Below are 12,644 nucleotides of genomic sequence, written 5' to 3'. Positions count from 1 at the left end.
ATGAAACAAGCTGATCAAATAATCAAGAAATTCCATAGCCTTGGTAACCTTTAAAAAAAAACAGAAATGTGTTCCAAAGTAACAGTAAATGTTTATTTCAATTAATTTAAAGTATTTGTTGTCAAATTAAAGACATGAAGCACCTTATTATGGTCTAATTACCTCAGTACATTTTACAGGTTAAAAGAAAGCCATATTTTCTTTAATTCGTGTATAATTTATCTAGTATATTCGAAAGGCCTTGTTATTTAATTAAAACAGGATGTTTCAGTTTTGAAAAAATGTTATTCAGAATTTAATACCTCTGACCAGGTGTGATCTTACTTATGAGTTTGCACCTAGCAGAGGTAATACTTAGATATTAGACACATGAAAAAGCCACATCAAATGATTTCTCAAATGTGTGCTGATAGCAATGTATCTGTGATAATTAATCATGATGTAATCACCTGTTTCTGTTTTATTAATGATTATTTCGTATCATTCAATCGTATACAATATACCCTTAGTAATACGTGTTAAACGTCAATGCTATCATTTCTTATTTTCAAGTGGAGCTGTGGACATGGATATTATTTAAGATATGACAAATGTAAATGATACATATAATGAGACCAAAGAGGATGTATTTACATCTAGTAATTTGGTAAGATCTTTTACTAATGTACTTTACCTATTAGTCATTTATATTGTTCTTTCAAAAAGTCATTTTCTTTTTTTAACTTTACAAATTAATATTCACTTACACCAGGTACAAGTTTATCTTTTATTTGATTGATCTTTTCATATGTTCAAGGCACCCGATACAGTTTCAAGGGATCTAACTATTGGCGCAACGTTAAAGAGTTCGTATAACGGTAAAACGTCACATCTTCTGTGCAATTTTCATTCATAGAAAAGAAATGCTTTAAAGCTATTTTGTATGACGATGTTTCAACTTGTATTTTTTACTTCACAATAACGTCTATGCCTTAACATTTCTTTGTATAACATTATAATAAATAAAACACTGTTCCTTGTTTTGAAGCTTCGGTGAGGCCAGTCTTTTTTCTTAACATAAGGTATGTCAATACCATTTGTATCATAACATCATAATTTTGATTCAATTTTCTGACATCACATACAGAACAGTTGTACGGCGCATTGTAAAAAGCAAAGCAAATGTCAATTTGTCAAATTTTTCGAACATTCAGATAACGCAAAAATCAAGTTGTAATCATTTAATTCCACAAAAAATGAAAAGAAGTGCATTTCCTCACGGAACATTTTATCCAATTACTTAATTTAACAAATAAAAAGACGCAATAATAATGGTATGCCACAATTATTATTGCGTCTGAAACCGATATTATCAAGATGCTTGATTTCTTGATTGACAACATGTTTGTAACGTTCGGAGGACGTGTTTTTCAACAGACTGTCGGCATCCCAATGGGAACAAACTGTGCCCCTCTACTTGCCGACTTGTTTCTTTATTATTATGAGGCTGACTTCATGCAGGAATTTCTTAGGAAGAAAGATAAGAAGCAATATCCTTTAACTCTACTTTCCGCTATATAGATGACGTTCTGTCACTAAACAATTCAAAATTTGGTGACTATGTGGAACGCATCTATCCCATCGAATTGGAGGTAAAGGATACTACAGATACAGTTAAGTCGGCTGCATATCTTGACTTACATCTAGAAATTGACAATGAGGGTCGGTTGAAAACAAAACTTTACGACAAAAGAGATGATTTCTGCTTTCCAATTGTGAACTTTCCATTTCTAAGTAGCAACATTCAAGCAGCACCTGCATACGGGGTATATATCTCCCAATTGATACGATATTCCCGTGCTTGCATTTCCTATCATGGTTTTCTTGATAGAGGGTTACTGCTCACAAGGAAACTATAAAACCAAGAGTTCCAAATGGTGAAGTTGAAATCATCCCTTCGTAAATTTTACGGACGCCATCACGAGTTGGTTGACAGTTATGGAATAACCGTTTCACAAATGATATCGGATATGTTCCTTACGTCGTAACTACAATCCCCTTCCCTTTCATGAATGTGACCTACCGAATTAGACTATTTACTGGATTTGTAATCACATAAGCAACACGACGGGTGCCACATGTGGAGCAGGATCTGCTTACCCTTCCGGAGCACCTGAGATCACCCCTAGTTTTTGGTGGGGTTCGTGTTGTTTATTCTTTAGTTTTCTATGTTGTGTCATGTGTACTATTGTTTTTCTGTTTGTCTTTTTCATTTTTAGCCATGGCGTTGTCAGTTTGTTTTAGGCAAACAGTTTAAATGTATGTTCCCGAAGAAAAAAGCAAAACCCATACACCAGATATATAATCACAGTTTTATTAATCGTGGTTTGATAACGTTTTAACAGACGATTAGCGAATATTGCATTGTGTTTCTTAGTTTCTGTAGTAGTAGACTGATTAATGTACTCTTCAATGTATTAACAACACGAAGCACCGAGGTGTGGATTGCATAAATTGTTTTACTGCTACGTGTGATATAAAATTTTTTTACTATAGGCAAACGTTGAATTGCAAAAAAAAAAAAGAACTCTGGGGAAACTTCTTTACGGAATGTCCCTAAGCAAATGACAAAATCAAAAGCTCAAACACAAAAACGACAGCCGTCATAATCCTCATGTTCCTAACTAATAGTTTTTATTGTAGACAAACATTTAATAATACATTATTGAAGTCATGAACATGTTACATAACATGACTTTTCACAGTAATGGGAGTAAAAACAGCAATGGAACAGTACACAACAAAGACATTGATCCTCAGGTATAAACATAATTACAAAAATTTAATTTAAGATATTTAAAATCAAGTTAAATTATGTAAAAAAGACTTCGAATTGAATAAAGGGGATTTGGTTATCTAGACATACATATATATAGTTTTGCATGGGGCGCATTTAGAAAACTAACCTACACCGTATACGTAAAAGTTAGTTATGTGCTTATGCATATGTATCAGTATCGTAGTTGGGGAAATGGTGATTGTATTTTGATACAGTCTTCAAATTTACACCATTTGACAAATCGATATGTTTCGGCTTTGTTGTTATAAGACATGTTCATTGATAATCGACTTCATATTATTAGGAGTGATATCCCCATTCATTTATCTGAGAAAATCAACATTCAATATTTTAGTATATACATTTTAGTAACTAACCGAAATGTCTATGACAAGTTTGAACTTTTACAGTATCCGATATGATAGTGTCATTGGTTGCATTGCTGCAAAACAAGATTAAGTGTATATTTCAAAAAATCAAGTTTGATAGCATTTGTGTAAATATTGGTCATAACTATCTTCAAGTATAGCTATTGTTCTATTGCAATTGTTAAAGAGGTGAAATTACTAATACATATATAACATTTCCACAGGTTCTCAAATGGATATCTCTGATTATTCTCTTGGGAATATTAAGCTTGAACATATTGGTTTTGGCGTTACTACTTTCAAGACAAAACAAATCTAGAATGAAGTTCTTTGTTGCCAACTTAGCCTTTGCAGGTGAGGATTGTATCAAACAAGTCATGCATTAAATACAAAAATAATAAATCAGTATATTTATTCATTGCTTATTTTTTACATTTGTTTCTTTAATCTTTAGAAACCAAAATAGAAATAGTATTTGTACAAAATGTTGCAATTTAACTGATTCAGACCAACTCTCGAGCGTGACATTTTTGATTTATTGTAGATATGATCATAAATGGAAGACACGCAACGCTAGTTTGTTGACGCTCCAGATCCCTCTCTTTTGGAAGCTCGTACAAGTATATCAGTTTGTTTTTGTTATCTTTAATTGTCTCTGCAAAACATCTAAAGATGATTTCAAGCCTGTCAAAATCTTCAATACTTCCTTAAAGCCCGAATGTGAGAGATGTACTCGACTCTTATTTGAATTGAAACACGAATTGTATGTTTTGTTTTTTGAAGCATGAATTTGAGTGAACTCTAACGGGGACTTAATTTTACAAACCAACAAAAATGACGACAGTCACTACACAGTGTAGATACTATTCTGTACGCTATCCGGAAGTCGCGATTTTCGAAGCGATGATTTCCAACTGGCTAACAGGACGGTTTTGCCTACGGTAACTTTTCTCATCATTTGTTTACTCCTATATCTACAAAGTGCTTTGAAAATCTTCAAGGTATATATAGCATTATAAATATGAGTAACTGTAACAAAAACATGCATTAGTATATAAAATATACGTGTGCATCACATCAACTTGGTAGAAAAAAAGTGATATCGATGGACAATTTTGCTCTCGTAGTACAGAGCAAATAATCTTTTATTGCAAATATTTGCATCAGTTTACAGTTAAATATATACTGTTTCATGTTCTTTTCGTATTTAAGCAGAATATTCGTATTATCCATAAAAAATATGTTTTCCTTGAGGATCCCAAAATAAATTACTGTACGATCAGTCTAGAACTGACTGTATTCTAGAAGCGATTTCAGATTTTTTGACTATATGACCAGTCGTGATTTTGAGAGAAAAAAAAAACAACAGCAATTTGAAGGTATATACGTGTATATGGGATATTATGAACTATCCAGGGAACTATAACGTGTAATTACTTTCATTAGACAATACACATATATTTCTGATGAATTGTTTAGATGGCAAAATAATTGTATTTTTGTTCCATCAGTCTTATTTAAAATCAAATGCCTAAAAAGTAATACATGATTCGCTTGTGAACTTATAGTGTATTGTTACAGTTATCTGTTTATAGCTATTACATTTTTAACGATTATTTACACCGTCCTCCGTTGACCAATTAATGATAACATAAATTAAGCTTGTCTCTTTTAAAATAACGAAAAAATGGATAAAGACAGCTTTGCGTAGAGGGTTAATTCATGTGATATAATTTTGGTAAGTTTACAGAAATAGAAGGTCCATAATGAATTAATCGAGTAAAAATGGAGCAATTTCAGAAAACTTTAATGATTGGTGTAGGAGGTGTTGGAAATACCTGATGGATGCCCCCATATAATGCAATGTTCAAGTCCGTATCTTATATATATAAAGTAACCCCATAAAAGAGTTTTACTAAAATTCGAAATAGATGGTGCACAATACAGTCATTATCATTTATGATAAGGAATCCGAATAAGATTAATTAATAGTTATATCAGTGACGGATTAAAAAAAGGGAATCCGGCAGTTTGAAACCCTTTTTTAACTATCAATGCATTTGTATGGGAATATATTTGAAATCCCCTTTTTTCCTGGATCGGACCCCTCACCATTTAAAAATGGCCTTAACCCCCAATGTATATAAAGTGATTTATGAGGAGATTCGCTTACAAAACCGGCGAAACGTATTGTACCGGTCCAACGGAAAGACGGACTTATTTATCACTATAACCCCCAGCTTAGCAAGTGGTGTACAATTGAGTGTCAAAGAGACAGCTTTACATCTTAAACAAAGTGAAGGAACTGTGATCAATTATAGGCTACAGTACGGCCTCGAATGTGTGTAAATACAAGCATTTTTATATAACAACTAAATATGTGTGTTTGTACAATTTTAAGTATAACGGAGGACATTTCTGAAACTTATAAACTAGTATACATCAAACCTTCCTCTAATTTTAGCAACATTTAAACATCCTTATACTTAATGTAGTAAGTCGAGTACACCCTATTAAGCTAAAAAATGTTTCATAAGTTTTCAGGATGTGAATGTTTTGAAATATATTTGTTTTATTTAGAAAAATGCCACCTTCTAATGTATCGTAAATAACTTTGAAATCACCACTAGAATACAGTGACAAAAAGACTGATCATACAGTTTTAAAATATACAAGCGAGACTGATCGTACAGTGAGAAATTCAAACAAGTGTAATTTTCTTAATTCTGGCTTCAAAGATCTGGTTGAAACTCTTACCACCACTTGAACTATACTTCATTTAGTTAATTAAGTCTGGTTTTAACGTTAATTTGTACACTAAGAGGGTAAAAAGATTGTTTTTAGATTCGCCGACTGATTTTTCTTAGTAATGCACTTGAAAATCTCTTGATTAAGGCAAAGATACGAATAATGAATGTGCGGAATTTAATTCTAAACCATTTGTGAATATCGATGTTGGCTGAACTAATCATTAAGCAATGTACAGATGATCAACTTACCGTTTAATTCAGTTTACCCATCAAATTTAAAATGTGATCCAAAAAGTTCTCGCTTCGAAAATCGCTACTTCCGGAGAGCGCACAGAATAGTATCTACACTGTGCACTATAATATAGCAAATAATACTAAATATGGCGACAATTATTTTCATTAAATTCTGTATGTTTTCATTGCAGATCTCTGTGTATGTATATTTTTTGAACTACCAGAAACTTTGTTCAATCGGTTTGAAGTGCAATGGAATCCATATGTGTGCTATATTTACTACGTGTATTTCTCAATGGTTCCATTTTATGTGTCAACATATGCAATTGTTGTGTTATCAATTGACCGGGCATATGTTATTGTAAAACCATTAGCTGCTGCTTCTCAGGGAAACACATACCGATATGGATTGGCATTGTCAGCATGGATTACAGGCTGTCTCCTTGCAATTCCTTACGGAGTATTTGGTGTGTACACTGAAGATAATAAAAGGTGTGAACAAACATTTCCAAACCAGTTGGTAAGATGACAAAATAAGTATGGCTCTAATCATTCTAATAACACAATTTTGAAACACAGAAGTGAAAATTAAAGTACACACAATATAGACCAAATGAAATAAAAACAATCATAATTCAGAAATTTGTAACAGTTATTATTTGTATATTACCAGCTGTTCCAACTTTTGCATTCACCATAATATTTAGAAAAACGTAATTTCAAATTAATAGATACAGTAGCATATAAAAAAAAAACTATAGCAATAATAAGGAACACATATGTAAATAAACTCATATAAATGTGTACGCAATAATGGTGGTCTTCGTCTACAAAGGATTCAATGACGACAATGGTATAAAAAAATAAGAGGTCAATTAATGTTATAAATTGAGGAGGATCGTTAAGCAAACTATTCAACAAAAATGACGCCTACGCGAGTTATGTCAAGAACTAGCACTAATTTACCAGTTGACATTATTTGATATGTGTTACTAAAAACTCGCTACGTTGAAGAGATGTGAAACTTGTAACTGCGAACTTGAAATTTCTGTAATGTATTCATTAAATTAAATGCAGTAATGTCATACAACATATATCCGAACCATTTGTGTGTTTGTGGAAATCCTTATAAGATCTACATAAATATAATGATGTCTTTTAATTGCAATCGAGCGGTCAATTCATATCGATTTTGAAAATGTTTTTTGTTTGTACATACAAGTTTAAGTATTTCTGAACACAGATATAACCATTATTTCCTAATTTTTAAGACATTCTTAAGCTGTATGTATGCCGTTATTTAAGTTTTTTAGCAATGAGCAACTAAATTCGGTGCTTGTCTAAAATGACCGTTCGATAAACTAGCATGCACTCATTGATGAAACAATGAATATTCTAATGACCAATTAGAGTAAATCAATAGTAGGGTGTGGAGGTCATTTTTAATTCATGTAGAAAAGTGCAATACAAAGTCAATTCGAGAATTATTAGCAGATGTAGGAAACGAAAGACCGAACATTCATAGAACAGCGATATCAACAGCACTTAAGTTTTTCCCCTGATTTTATCAAAGGAGTGCAACATTGGACTGTAGAGGAATTTACAAATATACCTCAACATGAAACATGCTGAAATGTATTGATGTTCCAATAGATAAGTGATGTCACTTAACACAGCACTGACATTGCCATTTATCATTTTCGTGCTTGCAACTCCTTTAAAACACGTTTTATGAAAGCTCACTTATATTCTGGACCACAAAATAGTACATTAGTTTTAGTTTTAGTTTATCCAAAAAATCCTTCAGGATCACAACATTCATATTATTCATTTTAACTGATCGATTTATGATTTTTGAACAGGGGTATACTACTGTTGTCTTTATTATGCACTACCATTCATTTTTTTTAATTCTCAAATCTATTTTGTGAAGGTGATATTATATGCCGATTTTTCCAGTATCATCATAATCTCAGTAATAGTCATCACTGTGTGCTACATCATTATAATCATTACGATACGTCGTCGAGAAATGAATGGATTCATGCAACGGAAAAATATTAATTCACGTAGGTGCCTTAATATTATATATTGTGGACCTTAATAGTATATCTGTTTCGATAGTTCTGTAGAATATACAAACATTCAAATCGCAAACAAATTAGCTCCGAGGAAAATTAAAGAAGGAAAATCCTTTATCAATTTGCCAAATAAAAAGCTCAAACACATCAAACGAATAGATTACAACTGTCATATTCCTGTCTTGCTACCAGCATATTTTTATGTAGAAAGTGATGGATTAAACCCGGTTTTAAAACTAACTGAACCTCTCACTCGTATGACAGTCGAATACAATGTTTGAAATCAGTTTCAATTCTAATATAACTTGCCATTGAAAATGTATGATTTTCCTATCATAAGAATCGAATGTAAAACTTATTGATGAAGATTTTATTAATTATGCCATGCTAGGTTTTGGCCAATACATAGTACATCTTTAAGCTTTCCAAATTTTGCTAGGTGTATTTACCATCAATCAGTCTTTTAACCAGTGCGTGCAAAATTGGTAAATAAGTATGAATAAACTATTTTGTTTAATAACGAGTTCAAAAACTAGTAAGAACTCATTATGACAGAAATACAACTATACATAGTTAAAGGACCACTAGTAAATTGATGTTTACCGATTTGACTCAAATTATCATACGTGTATTTGAGTTATAACAATGTAAAACATGGTTCCAAACTACTTCAAGTCTCTAATAAACAGATGTACATTTCAACAATTAATGTTTCCACAGTTTGAAAAATTAGTTAAACTCATAGTTATAAATAACACACCTGTTTTGTATATCATTTTCAATGCATGTTTTAGATAAAGACTGCTGTACCGATGCTAGCGACACAAGAATATCAAAGGCAAAGATAAGAAGCATTCAACTATTGTTTGTTGTTGTTTTTGGTAAGAATTGCCTGAATCGAAATGTATGGTCGCTAGTAAAATATCTGGATCTTAAACTACAATATTGATCTGAAGATTGTACACATAGGTTTTTTGTCTTGTTAAAAGATTGAAAATTTTAATGATTTTTCATAAACTATAGTAGATGGGTTCCATCCTACAAACACCAACCGAATCACAAAACTATCAAAAATGTAAAAATATTATCATAGTATAGCAAGATCATTTGAAAGTGCACAACACTCAGGACTTAGTTTGTAATAGAAAATCACCCTTGTCTTTCAAACATACAATGTAATGTTACACCTTTTCATGAAAACCATTTTATTACAGCAAGATTACACAATGATATAAATGATGTTAGTCAATTGTTGACGTTTGTCATGTGTAATCATGGTATTATAAACATATATATCTTATGTCTTGTAATCTCAATAATAACATTTCCTTTTTACTTGTCTTCTTTTGTTTTCCAGCATACATCACTTGCTGGGCACCGGTTACTATTGCCGCTATTTTGTTATATCATGAAATTGCAGAAAAAGGACTTTGGTTTCAGGTACTTTTCCTGCTTGCACCATTGAACAGTCTTGCAAACCCATTAGTGTTTCTCATTTTCAATAAGAAAATGCTTCTTTCGAAAACGAAAAAAACAAAGACAAAAGTTGTGAGCGGAAAGGCCTTAGAGTGAACATTTCAAATAACAACAGAATGTAACTTGTTTTTTGTTATGTCCAGTAAATGACATATATGGATCTTGGCTGTGTTCGTTAGTAGCGTACGTGTATTCGTCTATCCATCCCATTACAGTTCAAAGTTTCTGTTTAGAGCAGTTTATGAAAAGTAAGACACACACGTGTTTCGGTATAAGAAAACAATGTGCATTCCAGAGACTAACAACATATGTATTTGTGATACAAATGTACATTATATGTATTACAATCGCTTCATACAATGTGAATATGTTGTGTGAAAGTTGTAATTGTATACAAATTTTAATTTGTACAGATGTTGTTTTACAAGTTATCAGTGTTTCATGAACTGATTAACACAAATGAATGATACAAGCATACGGTCTTTTGTTTCCCATTTTCTTTCATATGCTAGCAACTACATGATATAATCTACAGGGTCTAAATAGAGGATTGATTCAAAAACATTATAAGAATAATTTGTTTTCATTTCGAAACACCATCTTCAGTAGATTTATTGTTTTGGTTAGAAAGGAAAGTAACTCCTAAGTGCCAACGGAAACAACTTGTTAGCTTTCAAAATTATGTGTTATGAATTTATTTTAACCTTTCATCATCAATTTATTCGTCTTATAAATCCTTTCAGATTTGTCTTCAACTACGTGTTGTGTTCATAAAGGGTTTGCCTTTTTGTTGTTTTGATAGGACAGATACTCTTTACTTACCCCATATGGTAACTTTCCATGTATGGTAACAAATACTATATTTGTTTAACACCCTATATCAAACATACATAGTCACCACGTGTAGTCCTTTAACCAATCATATCTCCTTAAATTTATAGGAGGTAAGATAAAATTAGTTACATAGTGTGCTAGTGACATAATGCGATATGAATATGGAATTTACTGACCCAATGCATGTTTTATTGGATCACCATCACACTGTATATCAAAATTATCCTGCCTATCATGTATACATGTGACAAGTAGACTAGTGATTGGCCCTGTGAAATAAGTGTTATATACTGCCATAAAGAAGGGTTATTTATAAAGTGATCTCCATAATCTAATTTTGTTTTCATTATAATGAAAATTGAGAATAGAAATGGGGAATATGTCAAGAGACAACAACCTGATCAACGAGCAGACATCAGCCACCAATGGGTCTTCAGGGTGACACGTAGTGTTGACGAAAAAAAAAGGATATTTGCAACAGTAAAAATATATATATATCGATGGAAGGTCACACAGCTTCAGATAACAAAACATTTATCTCATTTGTATTATAAAAATCTAAATAAATAAATCATTCAATTATTATCAATACAAAAGTGATACGTTTTCATGAAACGAACATACCACGACATAATGTAATATTATTTGGTGCCATAATTGGGCACGTCATACGCATGATACCGACATCAAACGTTAACATAATGGATATAAAAATAAAATAGCTAACAACATACATCAATGAATACCAGAGTGATCTGTGTAGCTCCAGACAGTTGCACAGAGCTTACCTCACATTAAATACAAGCTTGTTAAAAGCCAATAATGTATGAATGGTTTAGACCAGCAAGACTAATTATAATAACAATTGTTACTTTTGCGTCAAGGATGTCTATGAATCCAATGGATTACACCGTCAACATGTTTTAGATACATGTTTCTACATACAGTTTTTGTTTCAGGCAATTCCATCAATATAAATTTCGACTTTGTTTGCACATAATCTTTTTTGTAACCAAAACAAAACGACACAAAAAGTTTGCTAAACATGACAACTACAGACATTTGACTTTATTGACTTATGAAACGGTTATACTTAAAGCATAAAACACATTTTTAGAATGCGGTAGCAAAGATTGTGTAATCATGCATAACTGACATACACAAATAATTAATAAAAAACGGTAATACAACCTGGTGTTACCTATGTTTTGTTTTGACGCATTTTCATGTGGTCTCCTCATTTTGTATAACTCATTATATCTAAGACATTAACCAACATTGTTTGTAGACCAGTATGATAAGGCCTGGTATCTTACATGTAAGGGTTCCCGATTAATTAACAATAAAGTATTTTTGCATAAATAATCGTGTCCCTGAAGTGTGAACTAAAAACAGAGTACACAACAAACTGAAGAACACATACCAAACAATACAGGGCCAGTACAATGACAAATTGTAGCTACGATTCGTCTGTTGATTATCATGTAATTCCCAGTTTGTCAAATCCTCGATTTTTGATTTAACAAGCAAACAAATTAATTCATTGGATTGTTAATACAAAGAGGTATTATATACAGTAGAGAATAGCACAACTTTCTGTCAAATATTTAAGAATACTAATTTTTGATAGCCAACAATATTCTCAAATCCTCATTTATAAATAAACGCATATAACTATTAATAGACTGTGTTTCATTAACAGAATTTGAAATGCTTTGAAAAGTGATACAATGTCAGTAATTCATTTTTATATTCCTTAAAAAGTCGATCAGACAACGGAAAATCTATAAAAGATATCTTTGCACGATAGGTTTCTATTTGTGTGTTTTTATTTCATTTCAATCTTTATTTTCGATCATTTTTTCAACTGAAGAATGTTTTTTTCTGCAATAGTTAGCTTTTATTTTCTTTTAATGGATATATCTGCATATGTTCTGTCAATTTTCTTCTTTTTTTAACTATTCTAATGTAAACAACTTTGTTTTCCTCAATCGACAGAGAGATTTCATCACTAACAGTAAATGTGATCAATAGTTATATCTGCAACGGATATTAGTGCACGCTGGATTATAGTTTTGTTATT

The 12,644-nt window shown here is 31.7% G+C and overlaps 1 protein-coding gene across 1 annotated transcript; it reads left to right on the top strand.

Moving 5' to 3' along the window:
* Positions 1–419: 419 nt before the first annotated feature.
* Positions 420–10,891, top strand: LOC139503010 (mesotocin receptor-like). The gene is made up of 7 exons (XM_071292679.1): positions 420–646; positions 2,683–2,799; positions 3,411–3,540; positions 6,362–6,690; positions 8,104–8,239; positions 9,046–9,132; positions 9,609–10,891. Exons 2-7 carry the CDS (start codon positions 2,713–2,715, stop codon positions 9,821–9,823), a joined length of 984 nt encoding a protein of 327 aa, XP_071148780.1. The 5' UTR covers positions 420–646; positions 2,683–2,712; the 3' UTR covers positions 9,824–10,891.
* The last annotated feature ends 1,753 nt before the right edge of the window (positions 10,892–12,644 follow it).

This window comes from Mytilus edulis, chromosome 14 (assembly GCF_963676685.1).
Source record: "Mytilus edulis chromosome 14, xbMytEdul2.2, whole genome shotgun sequence".
Taxonomy (NCBI): domain Eukaryota; kingdom Metazoa; phylum Mollusca; class Bivalvia; order Mytilida; family Mytilidae; genus Mytilus; species Mytilus edulis.
This window is presented reverse-complemented; position numbering and strand designations above follow the sequence as displayed.

Coding starts and splice junctions, on each gene's coding strand:
- LOC139503010 (XM_071292679.1), top strand. CDS start 2,713: ATGAACATGTTACATAACATGACTTTTCACAGTAATGGGAGTAAAAAC. Junction 3,541..6,361: donor TGCCAACTTAGCCTTTGCAG/GTGAGGATTGTA, acceptor TTTTCATTGCAG/ATCTCTGTGTATGTATATTT. Junction 8,240..9,045: donor ACGGAAAAATATTAATTCAC/GTAGGTGCCTTA, acceptor TGCATGTTTTAG/ATAAAGACTGCTGTACCGAT.